Source organism: Phodopus roborovskii, unplaced genomic scaffold (genome assembly GCF_943737965.1).
Source record: "Phodopus roborovskii unplaced genomic scaffold, PHOROB, whole genome shotgun sequence".
NCBI classification, from domain to species: domain Eukaryota; kingdom Metazoa; phylum Chordata; class Mammalia; order Rodentia; family Cricetidae; genus Phodopus; species Phodopus roborovskii.
In genome coordinates, this window is record NW_026126416.1 from 32,006,923 (window position 1) to 32,025,430 (window position 18,508).

An 18,508-nucleotide genomic window follows, 5' to 3' on the forward strand; every position below is an offset into this window, starting at 1 on the left:
TTATGTGTATGGGTGTTTTGTCTGAATATATGTATGTCCCACACCTATTCCTCAATTTATTGAATAGAAAAAAAAGCAATGAAAATAATGGTTGGACAGTCATTTTTTTGAAATGATTATGAAAGATTAAGAAATTAAAAGTTGTAACTGGAGAGATGGCTCAGTGGTTGAGGCTGCTTACTGCTCTTCCAGAGGACCAGAATTTGGTTTCTACACCTACAAATGCCTATAAACTCTAGCTTCAGAGAGTCTGATGCCATTTTCTGGCCTTTGCAGACACTAGAGGGACAGACATGTATGAGGCACAACACCCATGCAAAAAATAAAAATAAATACCTTTAAAAAAAAAGATTTAGGAATTTAGTTAAGCATAGGCCTGATTTAGTTTATGCCATGTATGAGAAAGCCTCTGGGACTAAGATGGCCTAGTGTTCAGCTCAAAAGAAACAATGACATCACTATCCTCAAATAGCTGGAGTCTCCACCTGTGTCTGGGGACAGGAGTTAAAAATAGATATGTAAAAAAAGAAAACAAAAGCTTTACTTAGAAATTAGAACATGAAGAATAATAGTTCCTGATGCAAAAGAAATAGAAAAACTATTGCATGCTTAAAATACAGTTTATGGATGAGTTGGAGGTGTAACTCATTAGTATAGTGCTTGCCTTGATTTTCTAAGGCCCTAGGTTTGATCCCCTCATTGCAAAACAAACAAAAACATAGAATACAGTTATTTAGTTGCTAAAACTTAGGAGGATTGAAAAAAGAGGAATGTGAAAAGTTAATGATTTTTCAGTTTCAAAAGATGGAATGTAGTTTATTTGGTAGTCTGCCCAACATGAAGCCTGGGTTCTATTTCCGTCACTGAATAAATTTGGTGTGATGGTTCCACCTGTAATCCCAGCACCGTGGAGGTGGAGGCAGGAAGATCAGAAGGCCAGGGTCATTCTTGGCTACAGAGGCAGTTTGAGACTAGCCTGAGTTTCATGAGATACTGTCTCAAAAATTAAATAAATAATGGACTGGCAAGATGGTTCATTGGGTAAAGGTGCCTACATCCAAGCCTGGTGATCTGAGTTCCATTCTGGGACCCACGTGGTAAACTTTCTGTAAGTTGTTCTTGCCCTCCATTTGTGTGCCATCACACACTTGAGGCACCTCGAACTCACAGAGATCTGCCTGCCTCTGCTTACCGAGTGCTGGGGTTAAAGGCATGCACCACCACTGCTTGTCGATAATCTATTAACGGTGATTTTCAGATGGCTGGGTAAGTGCAGAAAAATGGAAAGGCATTTGGAGGATTGAACATGAATAATTAAGAAAGATTGGAGTTAACTGCACACTGACTAAAGAATAAGGATTTAACAGTATTTTTAGACTAATTTTATATGTATGAGTGTTTTGCCTACATGTATGTTTGTGGACCGTGTGCATGCTTGGTGCTCACAGAAGCCAGAGAGGGCATCAGATCCCTTTCAGCTGGAGTTATGGATGGTTGTGTGCTACCATGTTGGCTCTGGGAACCAAATTTGGGTCCTCTGCAAAGTGTTCTTAACTGCTTGAACCGTCTCTCTAGGCCAAAGGGTTAGGAATTGACCCTGTATTGAAAACCTCAAAGGATTTCAAAGCAAGTTTGTCGAAAGCTGTGTTATCCAGCTGTATATCTGGTTATACTGTTGAAAGAACTCGACTTTAGGTAGAGAAAATGATTGGTAGGCTGAGTTATGCAGAACTGAAGCATTGAAGACTGTAAGACCCTCAGAATGAGGAGTCTTCCAGGTTCGGTCGATACCCCAAGAACTCAATGTCCAGTCCAGTTGCTGCAAAACGCAAGAGGCTTTAATGAACAGGAAATGTTTGCGCAAACGGGCTCCTCCAGCACGCAGGCTAGAGAGAAGCCCCCTCCCCTGGGCCCAGGTGTTTTTAAGGGCAAACCCACAAGCTTAGGGAGGGGGTGGGACCCTCTGTCCATTGAGTAGTGACCCTTGGAGGCCGCATGGTCTGCTATTAGGGTCAACAGACCTTAGGGCCTCAGGGTGTGCTAATTAATTTTGTCTGGGCAAACCAGAGTTGTAGCTATCTCTTTGTTTCCTAAGGACCCTATTTACCACCTGTTGACTCACAGGAAAGGAGGGGCAGTGTGAATTCTTCTTATCTCAGGGCCTTGTGAGAGGAAGTTAGCAAATTCCAAGGAACAGATATTCGTTTCCAGGTCAGTCCATCATTAACATGACTTTTTTGGTCTTTCAAGAGTAGATGAAGGTAGCAGCCATGCTGTCCCTGGGGCCTGAAAACATTTCAAGTCTCTATTATACTGGTGAAATGAGATGGTGTTAAATTACTTTTAGTAAGTTGTACCCACTATTGTGCAAAGGAATTTTGCATCAAGGAACAGTTTCCACAATAAGGCACTTATTGTTAAGTTTGAGTGTCCATCTGCCTGCCTGCCTGCCTCTGCCTTTGAGTGCTGGGAGTGAAGGTGTGTGCTGCCGCACCTTGCTGAAAAGTACTTTTATGTCTTCAGAAGTTTGTAATAATTTAATAGCAATCAACTAAACATGTGTTGGGGGCATGCCTCTTATGGGAATTTACCACGATGCAGAAATTGAGTTTGAATATTTTCACTCTGGTTTTACATCTAGAATGGGTGCTGTTCAGAACAGTTGAAGGAAAGCCTCAGATTTGATTGTTAGAACCAATGACTGCTTTGAAGTCTTTTTTGGCCTGGAAAATCTTTGTCACCTTTCAGAGCAGACTGTAACATCAGACTTTGCTTTAGAAGACCTGTAGTATGCAGAGCTGAGAAAGGAACTTTCTGGGTTGCCTGAACTAAGTTATGCTTCTAGACTCAAACATACCCAGATCTGTGTTTCTAAGTTGTAGATGACCCAGTGTTGCTCAGGCCAGTTTCTTTTTTTTGCCTGTCTTCTGGTGGAGTCTTGTGATCAAGGCTGATGATGGCTGTAGAGTTGCTATTTTTCTAGCAGCCAGCAGGGAATTGGTTTGGATGGCTGGTGATTGTGATAGGAATAAGAATTTGGGAAAAGAACAGCTGAAGGTTTTTTGTTTTGTATTGTTTTTTTGTATTTTCTCATTTTTGTGTAATGATTACTTCAGTGTTTTTTTTTTTCATTATGTGTTTTCATTTTTGTTTATTTCAGAAACCCCATTTCATTTCACTTTGCCTAAAGAAGGTGATATTATTCCACCATTGACTGGTGCAACCCCTCCTCATATTGGGCACCTAAAATTGGATCGCAACAGACATAGTACACCTATTGGTGAGTGATTTATAAAAAGGATACTTAAGGCATTAAAATAAAAGCTTAAAGACCTCCTAAGGTGCCATTCTTTATGCAAGTGATGCTTTTAGATCTGAGGAGTTGGTCTGACTGAGAAGGCTGATGTTGGGTTTGGAGGAGCAGGGTATGATTTTACTGCTGGGGATGAGAGATGGTAAGAGGACAGAGAGAGGGTCGAGGGAAGGAGGGCAGAGTGTAAAGTTTTGTTGCATCACTGGTAGAACTGGAGAGATAGACTGGGATTTGGAACTGTTTTGCATGGAGAGATAGGAAGTTTGGAGAAGTGCTGTGTGTGCTCAGTGCACTGGCTGATCAGTCTGCTACTTGACAGGGCAAGAAAATGTAGATCCTCTACCCTTGGAGCAGCAGGTAGATTTCTACATTAACCTATTTGTTTTCTCTAGTCAGTGCTGGGAGGTAACAGTCATGCCGCCTGGAGTCTCCTGCTACCTATGCCCGATGCTGGCAGATGTGGGTTGGCTGAGGGCTCATGCAGCATCCTTTGTCCAGATGCAGAAGTGGAACTGAATCCTGTTGCTCCTCTTAAGACCAGGTGTCAACACTAGTTGGTAGTTGTCGATAATGTAACAGGATCTATCCTAGGGACCCTCTTTAATCCTGCAGAGTGGTGGAGCCAAACAGGCAAATTGATCATTTCAAATTACTGTTTTTCATGTTTGTATTTTAGTGTTCTTTCTTTCTTCCTCCCTCCCCCCTTTTCAGGGATTGGCAACTATCCAGAAAGCACCATAGCAACCAGTGATGTCATGTCTGAAAGCATGGTGGAGATCAATGATCCTCTACTCGGGAGTGAAAAAGGAGATTCTGAGTCTGCCCCAGAAATGGACGGAAAACTGTATCTGAAAATGAAACTGGTTAGTCCCGAGACAGAGGCCAGTGAAGAATCTTTGCAGTTTAGCCTGGAAAGTAAGTTTTACTTTATTGTTAGTACTAGATAATTAGTTACTCCAGGTTTTTCTAGGAAGTACTATTTCTAATGATGGATACTTCTCTATCATTGTTAATGTATATATAAAGGTTTATTATCAGATTTTGACTTTGGCTTTTGGCGAGTCCCTGTCATGTATCTGAAAATGAGGCATTCTATTATTTTATAGTGTTTGTTGCTTGTACCTCTCCCATATTGAGTACTTGTTTTTAACATTCAGGAAGAGTTTAGGGCTTCAGAAATGGCTCAGTGGTTAAGAACTTGTACTGCTTTTCCAGGAGCCAAGTTCTGTTCCCAGCACCCACATCAGAGGTTCACAAACACCTGTGATTCCAAATAGATGACACCTCTGGCCTCTGCGGCACCTGTATAATACTTAATTTAAATAAAAGAGTCTAGAAGAGAGTACAAAGTGTAGGATTGTGAATTTACATTATACATTTATGTTAGCACTTTTCCAGATGACATGCAAGTTGTTTTGTATGGTTAGGATAAAGAAAAAGGGCGTCAGATCCCCTGGGACTGGTATTACAGATGGTTGTGAGCTGCCACATGGGTGCTGGGAATCAAACCTGGGTTCTCTGGAAGAACAAGTGCTCCTAACTACTAACTCTTCAGCTCCCCTCCCCTCCTGGAAAGCATTCTTATACAAGAGTTTGTAGAGAATCAGAGAGGGAAACTTGGAAAGTAGGATTAAGCTGTGGAAGCCTCCGAGGAGAGAATGACAGTGTCAGATGACAGGAGCCGAGGTCCAGTGGGGTAGAGGGATATGGGTTGTTGCCTGGGAGTGGGAGTCATGCAAGCATGAAGCTTCGACTTGGACCAGAGACAGGAAAGACAACTGGCAGCCTGGAAAGCAGCACAAGAATGAGAATAATAAACACAGGATAGAGCTCCAGCCTGTGGAGAAACGAGTTGAGTGGCGTAGGGAGATGAGCTGTCTACAACACAGATGATTAAACGATCCCCCCTGGGATGGCCCTGACCATCGCCTGCTTTATAAAGTATAGTGACTTAATGCTTGGTCTGTGGGCTGCTAACAGTTAACAAATTATCATCAGAGAAAAACAAAACAGACAAGTTGGATTGTGCAAAATCATGTCCATGTAGTGAAGGGATGGGAGATATACTGAAGGTAACTGAGGAGGAATGGGGCCAAGGGGAGACACCAACAGATTGAGCTGATGAAAAGTTTGTATGGGGAAGGAGAAAGGGAAGGGTTAATAAAAGAAAGATTTGTTATTTTTATGCTGGAGAGGCCTGGGGAAGTTTATAGACTGAAAGAGAGGCTCAAAAACGGGGAGCTACAGTGAGATGGTTGCAGATGAAGGCACCTGTCACCACCCCTGACAACCTGAGTTCCATGGGACCCATGAGGAACGAACTGACTCCAAAGTTGTTCTCTGACTTCCACACACACTATGACATGGAGACAAAAATGTAGTTAAACTGCTTTTTAAAAGTAAGGGATAGGGTCTGGAGAGATGGCTCAGTGGTTAAGAGCACTGACCTGTTCTTCCAGGTGAGTACAAATTCCTAGTAACTACATGGTGGCTCACAACCACCTTTAATGAGATCTGGTGCCCTCTGCTGGCCTACAGGGCATATGCAGACAGAAGACTGTATACATAATACATAAGTAGATAAATACAATCTTAAAAAAAAAAAAAAAAAAAAAAAAGCGAGGGATAGAAGCCAGGCAGTGTTGGTGCATACCTTTAATCCCAGCACTCAGGAGGCAGAGGCAGGTGGATCTCTGACTTTGAGGCCAGCCTGGTCTACAGAGCGAGTTACAGGACAGCCAAGACTACACAGGGAACCCCAGTCTTGAAAAGCAGCAGCAACAACAACAAGAAACAAGGGACAGGTTAAAGATGAAGGGAAGGGATGGGTTAATTAAGGTGAAGGTGCTGAAGGAGTTGGGAGGGGCCGTTTAAAAACCTTGTAGGTTTGGACTGTTTAAGGGAGCCTTCACAAGACCAATTTTAGCTAGGTGATTCTGAGTTCGTATATATACCAGGCATACAAGTACACCTGTTAAACCTCATGGCTTAGGAAATAGGTCCCATTTATTATTGTCCCTCCTCCTTTTGCAGGTGAGGAAACATTTTCATAGTTACACAGATAGCATAGCCCGGAATTAGATGTTGCCATTCTGGTTCCAAAACTGTAATTCTGTTTTGTTTCTCGGAGTGTAATGTACATTATATTAGTAAGTTCTCATAGCTGTTTGAGCTCCCTGGGAAGCTGGTTCTGGGGGCGGAGTCATCCCTCCCCTAGTGCAGAGCCAAGGATGCTTATGTGTCTTCCAAAACCCCTGTCCTGGGGAATGCAACAGGGAGAAAGGATACAGCAAGCAGCTAAGGGTGTTAACAACATTGTAGTCTTAGGGATAGCAAGAAGGTGTGTGTGCCGTTGCTCACCCCAGGCCATGAAAGTTCCCTCAGTGGGAGAGAGGATAGGTGCGCTCCGCCTGGGAGAGAATGTCCACTCCCTTGCTAGCTGCCGCCACAGGACTGCCCCAGTTGGTTTCTGCTGGGTGGTTTCAGCACCTGATTGCATGATGTTTTTCTATTGCTTCTAGTTACTTTTTTTTCTTTTTCTTTTTCCTGCTGTATATTTAATAACCTCACTCATTTGAAACTGAAGACATGACCATCATAGACCATCCTCCAGACCAGACTGAGCTCAGGGTTTATGGATTAGAATTTAGACTGTCAATGGGAGTTGAAGCATTCCAGGACTTCACCTTTATTGTTGTCTTTGAGATTAAATAGGGGCTTATCAAGAGATAGATACTGATGGTGGCATTTGGGATAATAGAACTGGAGGATTTCAGCCATTTTGAGCTGAGAAGGTAGGGGAGGGAGGGGGATAAAGAGGAAGAGAAAAATGGGCGGGAATGTGTTAACATTCAAATTGACTGGGAAGATCTAGCTGGTTGGCGCTAAAAGTAAGGGTGATCAGTCACGCTGGTAAACAGTACCTCCCATCTTATTTTTTTTACTACAGGGAACACGGCATCAGGTCCTAGGTCACAGATTCATTGACATCATTTCATCCTCAAAGCAGCTTGTGAAGTTGGTCTTGTTTTTTTTTCTGTTACAAACAAGGAAACTGCAATCAGAATGACAAAGCATTTTACCCTAGGCTGCCTAAGCTCAGGAGCCTGCCTCTAGCGACCTTTCCCTGAACAAGGCTCTCACTGTTGAACATGATACACTGTAGAACATACACTAAGTCATGAGTGTTTAGTGAATGTCCAAAAAATTTTTAAAGCTATTTTTTTTCTGAGACTGGAATAAATTGCAAATGAAACAAGCACAATTTAATCCCTTTGACAGTGACACTGATAAGAAAACACCATGTTCCTCTTGCTGGCTCTTTTGTGTCCTTAAAAACATTTTTAACTTATTTTATATTTTATTTTTATGTGCATGAGTATTTTGCCTGCATGTATGCATATGTACCATGTATTTGCCTGGAACCTGTGATGGTCAGAAGAGGGCATCAGATTCCCTGGAACTGGAGTTCCATGGTGGTTGTGAGCCACCATGTGGGAACTGGGAACTGAACCCAGGTTGTTTACAAGAGCAACCAGTTCTGCTTTTGGCAAAGTCTTAGGTGCCTTTTACATGTGAGTGTTAATCAAATGAATCATTGAATTTATATATTGCCTTAAAATAATTCCCCATACATTTCATTATTTATTTATTTTGAGATAGAGTTTCACTGTGTATCCTAGGCTGTCCTAGAAGTACTGTATAGTCCAGGCTGGCCTTGAACTTGAGAGCCTTTTGCTTGAGCCTCCCAAATGTTGAGATTACAAGGATGTATCATGCTACACTTGACTTGTCACATAGTTTATTCATATTTTGTTTTGTTTTTTTTCTTTTATAAATAAAGTTTTAGCACAACATGGTGGCATACACCTTTAATCCCAGCTCTTGGGAAGCAGAAGGAGATGGGTCTCTGTGAATTTGAGGCCAACTTGGTCTACATTAGGAGAGACCCTGTCTCAAAACATTAACATTTTGTTTGTTTGTTTGTTTTTTGAGACAGGGTTTCTCTGTATTGCTTTGGAGCCTGTCCTGGAACTCACTCTGTAGACTAGACTGGCCTGGAACTCACAGAGATCCAGAGTGTTGGGATTAAAGGCGTACGCCACAACTGCCTGGCTTTTCTAACTTTTTTTAAAAAACGTTTTTAGGTTTTCTTTTGTATTTTCTCATATGAATTTTAAATTTCTGGTATGGGGAGGTGCGTTGTGATTCAGGTGGTTTAATTTTCACTTACAGATATTACAGATTGCAGTTCTCGCTAAGCAGACATGTTCTCTATAGGAAATTTGAAATAAAATTCAATGGTAGAGATGAGAAAGACTTGTGCTGCAGCAGTATGTCCTTGCTGTTGATTGCTGACTTCCTTATCTATTTCTTTTTGTTCCTGGTGCAGTGAGAGAGGCTTTAGATTTGGTGCTAACTGAATTCTGCTTCTCTTTCCTTTCTCTTGTTGCTTTTGTTTTTGTCCAGAGCCGGATACTGCTGAGAGAAAAAATGGATCAACTGCTGCTGCTGAGCCTGTTGCCAGGTAACCAGGGCTCATTGTTATTTAGAGGAGTTTAATACAAAGGTACTGCTTGGAGAGAGGAAGATGATTTAGCAGCACAGGAAGACTCTAAAAATCCAACATAAATGAGTCAGCAATGTGTTGAATTGTGGGCCTTCTTAGTAATTGTAAGTCTAACAAAACTTGCTATCCTTAATGTTAAGAATACTTGATAGTTACCACCCCCATTCATGTGAGTGCCCATTTTCTCTTCTCTTTCTCTGGATGACTGAGGTAGGAAGACAAAGGACCAAAGGAGATGGCTGTAGACACATTGTCCTTCTGTGTTGTGTACTCAGCTCCAGCCTCAGGACATTTTGACTCTCCTTGCGAAATGAACTATATTGAGCTGTGTTTGCTTTGTCATGAATGCTGCTGTGAGTGACGTGTGCCAGGGTACTTAGGTATTGGCGGCGAAGCTTTGACATCTGGCGGCTGTGAGAATAGGATTGGGTGGTTGTCTGTGCATGAGTCACTCCAGCATGAGAAGCCCAGCGAGCGGTTGGTGAGGTCCAAGTGCAAACTCTGAAGTCAGCACGGGCAGACAGGCAGGCACTGTGTGCAGCCTACTGGATGCACAAGGGTGACAGCTGCATGTGTGCCCCATTGGAGAGGGCCCTGCCTGTGCCAGTGGTTGTTGGTTTTGAGTGAGCTTGCTGGGCTAGAGCCCAGTTGAAGCGCTTGCCTGAGTGTGAAGGCTTTGTTCAGTCCTGTACTATTATAAATTAAGTAAGTGACAATTTTTAAAAAAGGATTCGAGCTTACTATTGCCAAGTATTTAAAATTTTGAAAAGAGTTTTAAGTTTTAAAAAAGATAACGTTCCTGCTGACTAAATTTGACTGTCTGTGGGTTTCTAAACTTTTTATTTTGGTTTTCAAGATAGGGTTTCTCTGTGTAGCTCTGACTGTCCTGGAACTCTCTCTGTAGACCAGGCTGGCCTTGAACTCACGGAGATCCATCTGCCTCTGCATCCTGAGTCCTGGGGTTAAAGGCATATGTGCTGCCAGAACTACTGCCCGGTGGATTTCTGAAGTTTTGGGGAGAATATAGGGAGGGAAGGCGAGGAGCAAGCTTAGCAGAGGCTGTGGGTCGTGGAAAAAGATAAAAATTGTTGGTGTTGCCATGAAGCACTTGTTCTTTGTGCATATCTATGCTTAAGAATTGTATGTTAAAATTTTTGACCTTTGGGTTCATCCTAAGAAATCATTTAAAAGGGATGAAGTTGGCTCGGTGGTTAAGAGCATTGCATGCTCTTTGAGACGACTTGGGTTCGATTCCCAGTCCACATGGCAGCTCATAACTGTTTGTAACTCCAGTTCCAGAGGTCAGATGATTGTTACATTCTCTGCATTTGAGTGTGAAGACAGCTGGGCAGTGTTCAGAGTGCTTGATGCACCTTAGTTTTTAATCATTTTCCTGTGGGAAGACTAGAGTGTAGACAAGAGAGTAGTGTAATATGGACAACGACACTGTAAGTGCCAGTCTGATTATAAAATCTTGGAGTACTCCCTTCTGCCAGTGGGTTATTTTGAAGATAATTCCAGCTTCATATCATTTTATGTAATATCTCGATGCTAACTCTAAAAGATAAGGATTCTTATTTACAATTGACCATATTGTTAATGCTATAAAGTATTTGGTATTTCCATTTCCCTGCTTTGTAATATTTCCTGGTTAGAATCAAGATCCTTAGCCAAGCAGTGATGGCACGTGCCTTTAGCCCTAGCACTTGGGAGGCAGAGGCAGGGCTGTCATACAGAGAAACACTGTCTTGAAAAACCAAAAAAAAAAAAAAAAAAAAAAAGATTCCCGATCGACAAATCACATCCAGTAGATTTTTTTTTTTTTGAGACAGGGTTTCTCTGTCGATTTGGAGCCTGTCCTGGAACTCTCTCTGTAGACCAGGTTGGCCTTGAACTCACAGAGATCTACCTGTCTCTGCATCCCCTGGGATTAAAGGCAGTTGCCACCACCAACCAGCTTTCCAGCTTTTTTGTTTGTTTTTTAAATCATAGCATTTGTTCCTCTTTTTTTTTTTTTTTCCAAATTATCTCCTAAAGATACTAGATTGTTTGTCCTATTTTGATTTCTACATCCTGGATTTTTCTCTTTCAGTCATTTTAGAGTTTAATAAGTCTGCTTTCCCACAGTGACCTCTCTGAAGGTTTTGTGTGTGTATTGGTGTTTTGCCTGCACCTATGTCTATACACCGCATATGCGCCTGGTGCCGTGGAGGCCAGCAGAGGGCATCAGATCCCCTGGAACTGGAGTCACAGATGGATTGTTGTGAGCTGCCACATGGGTGCTGGGAATAGAACTAGGGTCCTCTGGAAGAGCAGCCAGTGCTCTTAACTACAGAGACATTTCTTTAATCCCTATACTTAAAAGTTTTTTTTATTGTGTTAACTTGAAACATATTAGGAGTTGGCTTCTGGGGGTAATATTGGATTGGAGTTTGGAATGTAGAGGAATTCTGTGTCTCAAGAGGGTGCCCTCCAGAGGTGCTTTCCATTTGAAACTAGCAAGCTGCATTGCTTTAATTTGTTATTTTAGTCCCCAGAAGATGGTGCCTGTGTTTAGCTGCAGGCAAGAGGAGGCTCAGAGTGAAGATCCTCCCTCTGTACCCATCAGGTAAACATTTTCTGATTTTCTTTTTGAGACCAGGTTTCATTTAGTAGTCCTGGCTGGGCTTGCACTCACAGAGATCTGCCTGCCTCTGTGCCTTGGCTGATGGGTTTAAAGGCATGCATCAACACTCCTGGCTTATTTCCAGCTGCATTCATTCATTCATTTGTTCGTTTGTTCGTTCGTTCGTTGATTCTGTTTCATGGTACTGATTGTTACTGTTCTGTGAAGTTGGCTATTTCTTTATTCATTCATGGCTAGGTTATATTGTCTGTTTATTTGCTTGTTTGTTTATTTATGGCTAGATTATATTGTTGTTTGTTGTTTGGCCCAGGCTGGTTTAAGCATTGCTCTTGCTTCAGCTTCCTGAGTAGTAGGAACCATAGATGCATGACACTGCACCTCACATCAAGCTTATTATTTATTAATTTTTAGATACTCATTTATGTGTGTCTGCATGCACATGTGTGTGAACATGCATGTCTTCCTTAGCCTCTTATTCTTTCTTTTATTATTATTTTAACTTTTAATTAGTTTTGTTTTTTTGAGACTGGGTTTCAATATGTAGCTTTTACTGGCCTGAAACTCGCTATGTAGACCAGGCTGGCATTGAACCAATAGAGATCTGCCTGCCTTTGTCTCAGTGCTGGAATTAAAGGTGTGTACCACCAAGCCTGTCCTCTTTCTTTTAATTATGTGGATGTGTACATGGGTGCAGTACTCATGGTGTTGAATGCTCTGGAGCTAGAGTTACAGGTGGTGGGTTGTGAGCTGACTGGAGGGTGCTGCTTGGATCCTCTTCAGTGTCCGTATTCACCATGGACCCTTGTGACATCACTCTAGCCCTCCTCCCTATTCTTTTGAGACAGTGTCTCATTGAATCTGGAGCCTCACACATTAGCTAGATTTGATGACTCAAGAGCTCAGAGATTCTTATATTTCCATCATTTCCCTACCATGAGTACAGGAATGATTGACACAGGTATGTCAACCAAAATTAAGTGTTTATGACTACAATTTTAGCATTAATCATTTTTCCAGTGCTCATAGGAGAATGAGAAATAGCAAATTTCTGATGTTTGGTAGGAATCTGCTAATACTGCTAATATTGTAAAGAGTCATTCCCTCACCCCCGACCTTTTTTTGAGAGAGGGTCTGACTTTGTAGCCCTGGCTACCCTGGAGCTCACTATGTAGACTCTATAAACCATGCTAGTCTCCAACTTTTCACTGTCCCTGCTGGGACTGAAGGTATGTCCCACCATGCCTGGCCCATCACTTGTCTTTAAAGATTCAATAGTTCCAGCTGGGCAAAGTGGTGCACACATTTAGTCTCAGCACTCAGGAGGCAGAAAAAAGGTTTCCAAACAAAACAGCTTTAATGAAAATTCTGTTCAGAGGCTCTGCCCTCAATACATAGTTTCTGAGGTGTCTTAGTTTCCTTGGCCATGACTGTTGTACTCTGGGGAGCTTGGGAACCACAGAAATTTCTTTCTTAACATTTGTGGGGTCAGGACAGTCCCCACTATCTTAGATTAATTCTGGTAGACCTGTTTGAAAGAGGGTCATTTCCTGCAAGGCAGTCCTTGGGATTATGTTTACAAGTGCCTGCACCCACACTTTCAGGGCAGTTCTACCTTCGTGATGTGATAGTTTCCCAAAGGCCGTACCTCTCTATGCTGTCTCCGGGCGTATTAGGGTTTATGAGTTTTGCAGCCTCAGGGATTCATTCTGTGGTGTGAGGTAAAATATGCAAGCTTGTTTAAGGATGGGAAACAGTGGTAGCAGTTGAGGCCTGTTGGCCTTCATGGCAGCCTGTTTACTTGTGTGTTAGTGGTCTTAAAGGTTACACTTGAATGTGAAGGTGAATTGTTTCACTGCTTTGTTTTATGCATCTGGCTGTATCTGCTGTGCTCAGCTCTTTCACATTTTATGATCATTCATAAATCTCAAGAAGAGCTTAATTGCTACTCATGTGTTTCCTAGTAGTGCATTCTGTCCTTGTCCTCAGTGGACCCTCATTCAGCCAGTGTTCCTGACAAATCGGGCACAGACTCCAATAACCAAAGATGCTCCTTTTAGGTTGAAGGCTATTGAAAGTCCATCGCCTATTAGTGCTGAGTGACAGAACCCCGTGAAACCTACGTTCTCTTCTTTACTCGTGACTCGAGCAAGGAGAGCTCTAACAAGCTCTTTATATCCACCTGGCAGGCTTAGCTGCTATGAATGAGAGCTCCAAGCTTTGTTTTTCTCTGGTCAGACACATGGTAACAATATAGTGTTGTTTCCAGGCCCCTTATAACCATATACAATTTTCAAAGGCTGGGACACTATCGGTTCAGAATGGATTTATTTATTTTAAAGAAAGTCTTTAGACTTTAGAAGGTCTCAGGCAGACCTAGAACTCATCTGCATAGCCCAGGCAGGCCTTAAAGTTGCAGCCATCTTCTAGCCTCGAGCTTCCTGAGGGCTGGGATTACAGGTGTGAGCCATCACACCTCAACTGAAGAATTTTCCAGATTAGATTGACCTGTGACCATGTCTATGAGGCATTTTAATAGTAATTGGAGGACCCAGTTCACTGTGGGTGGTACCATTTTTAGGCAGGTGTGCCTGGGTTGTATAAGAAAGGTAGCCAAGCAACCCAGAGGAAGCCTAGCCAGTAAGCAGCATTCCTCCATGGTCTCTGCTTCCGTTCCTGCCTCCTGGTCCTTCTGTGAGTCCCTGCCTTGGCTTCCTTTGATGATAGACTGAAATCTGTAAGCCAAATAAATCTTTTTCTACCCCCAAGGTGCTTTTGGTCAGTGTTTTATCACAGCAATAGAAACCAAGCTAAGATAACCTGTATTCTGTCAGCTTTGTGGTTAGCATTTTAGATATAAAGACACATTTATGTGTAACCTGCTTAGAGCTAGCCTGGGTTTGTTTGTTATTCTTTGAAACAGGTTTCTTTTTTTGAGACTGTTTCTAGGACAGACTAGCAGTACTGGAACTCACTCTGTAGACCAGGCTGGTGTGGAACTCAGAGATCCTTCTGCCTCTACCTCCTGAGTGCTAGGATTAAAGGTGTGTGCCACCACCAGCTTTAGCCTAGGTTTCTTATTCTAGAGAACTTCAACTTTTAGAATCTGCAGTCACTTTGGAAACTGTGGTATTTGGCTTCTAGGCAACATTCAGGCAATGCTTAAAGGGTAGATAAGTCAGTCACTGTGTGCTGATTGGTTTTTTGTTGTTGTCAATTTTACATAAATCTAGGCATATCTGAAGAAAGAATCTAAACCGACCGATTGCCTCTGGTAGCCTGTAGGCTTGTCTGTGTCAGCATTTTCTTAATTAGTGATTTATGTGGAAAGGCCCACTCACTGAGGGCGGGGCTACTCCTCAACAAGTGGTCTTGGGTTCTACAAGAAACCAGGCTGGGCAAGTCTTGGAGAGCTAGCCAAGTAAGCCGCGCTTTTGCTTTGGTCTTGGCTCCAGTTCCTGTGTTCAGGTTTCTGCTGGGAGTTCCTGCCCTGGCTTCCCTTGACCATAGACTGTAAATTATAGGCCAGATAAACCCTTTCCTCCCCAAGTTGTTTGGCCATGGTTTTTGTCACAGCAATAGAAACATAATTAAGACACATTGGCTCCCAAATGGAAGGACTAATGAAGAGCTGGGCCCATATCTTACAGGTGTTTTGAAGTGGTTAGGTAAAGTTATGTCCTGGGAGCTCAGCCCTGAAGCTGGACACATGCTGTCATCACCACGTGACCCAGGAAGACCAGACTCCTGCCTGCAACTGTCTTCTTTGAAGATTGTTTTCCTCTCAAATTACTGTTAAGGAGAGAGCAGACCTCAGCATAGTGTAGGAGTCAGTAAAGAATGTTAGAGCCATTCATTAAAACCAATGAGGCTTCAGGACTAAGTGATCGTTTTCTTTTTGAGACATAGTCTCATTATGTATCCCTGGCTGGAACTCTGATATAGACCAGGCTGGGCTGAAACTCACAGTGATCCTCCTGCCCCTGTGTCCTTCATGCAGTGATTCAATGTCCTGCTTACGGTTTTTTGAAGTGTATTGTGAAGTTCCTTGGATTGCATGGGGCTTTAAGGGTTTTGTATATTGTTACTGACCTTGTTTTCTTGTGTGTGTGTGTTTTTTTTTCTGTCACTAATGATAGTACCACACACAGCTGGGGGAAACCATGAGGAAAGGAGGTTCATTTTGACCCACAGTTGTGCTTAAAGATTAAGGGGCTGCATCTGGTGATGACTTTCTCAATGGTGGACTTCTAAGACAGTGTGGGGCGTCATGTAGTAAGAGAGGACATGTATGTCTTTTCTTTTGAGACAGGGTCTCACTATGTAGCCCTTACTGGCCTGGGAACCATAGAGAGCTACCTGCTTTTGCCTCCTGACTGCTGGGATTAAAGGCATGTTGCCAAGATACCCTGCAGATGTTTGTTTTACGAAGCTACCGGTATTCATTCATGAATGCCTTCCCCTGGTGATCTTGTCAGATTTTAATTACTTCTCAGAGGTCCAACTCTAAAGTACTGTACACAGTTGGATTTAGCTTTTATTCTTTTAATACTGTCATCATGATGGGAATTACTGTATTTTATTTTTATTGTTTTATGCTTAAGGCAGTATTGCATTATAGCTCTAGTTGTCCTATGATCCTCAGCCTCCTGTGTGCTGGGATTATAGATGTGTGCCCCTGTACTGGCTCAGAGGAATAAGCTGTATTCAAACCATGATACATGTTGTCTTTGTTTCATTTTCAGGGCAAACTTGCTCCATTTTCCAAGTGTTGAAGATGACGATAAAGAAAAGCTGGATGGTGCCACAAAGCTCAGGCAGAGTGAACAGCCTGTGAGGCCCGTTGGGCCTGTCAGAGATGCTGCTGCTTCTGAGGACTCTGCTTCTTCTGTTTCCCAGCAGAGAGCCACACAGGGGTCATTCAGCCCTCAAGGAGAAGCGATGGAAACAGATCTGCCAGAAGGACTGAGTGCTAACCAGGAAAAACCGTGTGAGGTCTTGATGGAAAGGCCCACCCAGAGTAACATAGGAATCCAGACCATGGACCATTCCCTGTGTGCCCCAGAAACTGTTTCAGCGGCAACCCAGACCGTGAAGAGTGTATGTGAGCAGGGGACCAGTACAGTGGACCAGAGCTCTGGGAAACAAGATGCCACTGTGCAGACCGAGACGGGGAGTGGTGAGAAACAGGCCCCCGCGGATGATACAGAGTCCCTCCACAGCCAGGTGTGTACACATTGGGTGTACCAGGGGCCCAGCTACAGACTCCATCCCCTGAGGGTCTCAGTTTAGTTCTTCCAGTAACAATCTCATGGGTGTGTATGAGTACACACGGGTATGTGTGAAAGTCAGAAGACAATCTCAGGTGTTGGTCCTCGGGGTCTTCTGTCTTTTTGTTTGAGACAGAGTCTCTCGTTGGTTCTAAACTTCCCCACATAAGCCAGGCTAGCTGACCTCTGAGTCAGAAGTCATGTCTCTCCCCATCTCACCACTGCAGGGAACTGCAGACGTGCTCCACTGTCCTTAGCGTTGGTTCTGGCGATCTAAACTCATTTACTGCTGTGTGGCAGACACTTGACTGACTAAGCCATCTCTTCCCAGCTCCAATGACATTTCTTTTTCTTTTTGTTGATTTTTTTTGTCTTGTTTGTTGTTTCTGAGGCAGGGTCAGTTTCACTGTGTAGTCTTGGCTAGCCTGGAACACTGTAGACCAGGCTTGCCTTGGATTCAAGATCCTCCTGCCTCTACCTCCCAAGTGCTGAGATTAAAGGTGTGTGTCACCATGCTCAGCTAATAATTTTTTTTTAATTAAAAAGATTGACAGAGGAGTTGAGTAGGGATAAGGCATGTTGTGTAGGATTGCTTTTGTTGTAGGGGTCACACGTATTGGTAGGATTGTCCTAGAGGGGTTGATGTTCTGTAGATGGGAATTACCCTGATTCTCAGGATCAGTAAGGACTAGGGTTAGCTGCTGCATGGAGGTGCTTTGAGGGCTGAGGGGTAAAGCACTCACTGCTGCATCTGGCATATCTGAATACACCAGTGGGCGCTGTCTCCTATTGATTTTCTTTTAAAGATTCATTCATTTTACTTTGTGTGTGTGTGTGTGTGTGTGTGTGTGTGTGTGTGTGTGTGTATGTGTGTGTGTTGCTGGGTTGTGTGCCATGTGAGTGCAAGTGCCCATAAAGACCAGAAGAGAGTGTCAGATCCATGTAACTGGAGTTACAGACAATTATGAGCTGCCATGTGGGTGCTGGGAGTCAAACCTAGGTTCTCTGCAAGAGAACTGACAACTTATCTCTCCAGCAACTCCCACCCCCCCAATTTAAGATTTATTTTAAAGTGTGTGTGTGTGTGTGTGTGTATGTGTGTGTGAGAATGTGCACAGTAGTGTAAGTGACGGGAATCCAGAAGAGGGTATTGTATCCATGACGGGTAGACTTACAGCATTTCTGAGTTACCCAGTGTGGGTGTTGGGAGCTGAACTTGGGTTCTCTGCAAGAGTAGTGTGCACTCTTAACCGCTGAGCCATCTCTCCAGCTCCTACCTATAAATTATGGATGTTATTTCAGCAACCACTTTTGATAGATATTATTACAATGTAACACAGAATGAAAGAGTGCGTTTAAGAGTTAGTTTCTCCTGCTAAGAAAGGTATCAGGGACTGGAGAGATGGCTCAGTGGATCAAGAGCCACTTGTTGCTCTTCCAGAGGCGGAGCTGGGCAGCTCACACACGTGGCATATGCTCAAAACACACACACATACAAAAATAAACCTTTTTTAAAAGATGCTAGAAAAATGTAGTTGATGGATGGGTAAAGTCTTAATTGGAGGGAAAGTTCTGGAAAGTGGAATGTGGGGAACTTGGAACTGGTGTGCTGTCCTGTGAAGGACTGTTAAAGGGTAGATTGAGTTTATCTGAGTGTCAGACATTAAAAAAAAAAAAAACATCTCTGAAGTAGCTAGGACTTGGACAGTGCCAGGAGAAAGCACAGGCTGCCA

At 43.0% G+C, this 18,508-nt stretch overlaps 1 protein-coding gene across 2 annotated transcripts in view; it reads left to right on the forward strand.

The window, feature by feature from the left end:
* The window catches only part of Tp53bp1 (tumor protein p53 binding protein 1), an 86,537-nt gene that overhangs the window by 52,176 nt on the left and 15,853 nt on the right, over window positions 1-18,508 (forward strand). Inside the window, exons 14-17 of one of the 2 annotated variants that reach the window (XM_051183595.1) lie at window positions 3,161-3,280; window positions 4,025-4,228; window positions 8,783-8,840; window positions 16,251-16,731. In XM_051183595.1, the coding sequence (XP_051039552.1) occupies window positions 3,161-3,280; window positions 4,025-4,228; window positions 8,783-8,840; window positions 16,251-16,731 (863 nt within the window). The remainder of the gene's footprint in view (window positions 1-3,160; window positions 3,281-4,024; window positions 4,229-8,782; window positions 8,841-16,250; window positions 16,732-18,508) is intronic. The other variant, XM_051183596.1, reaches the window with a different exon arrangement.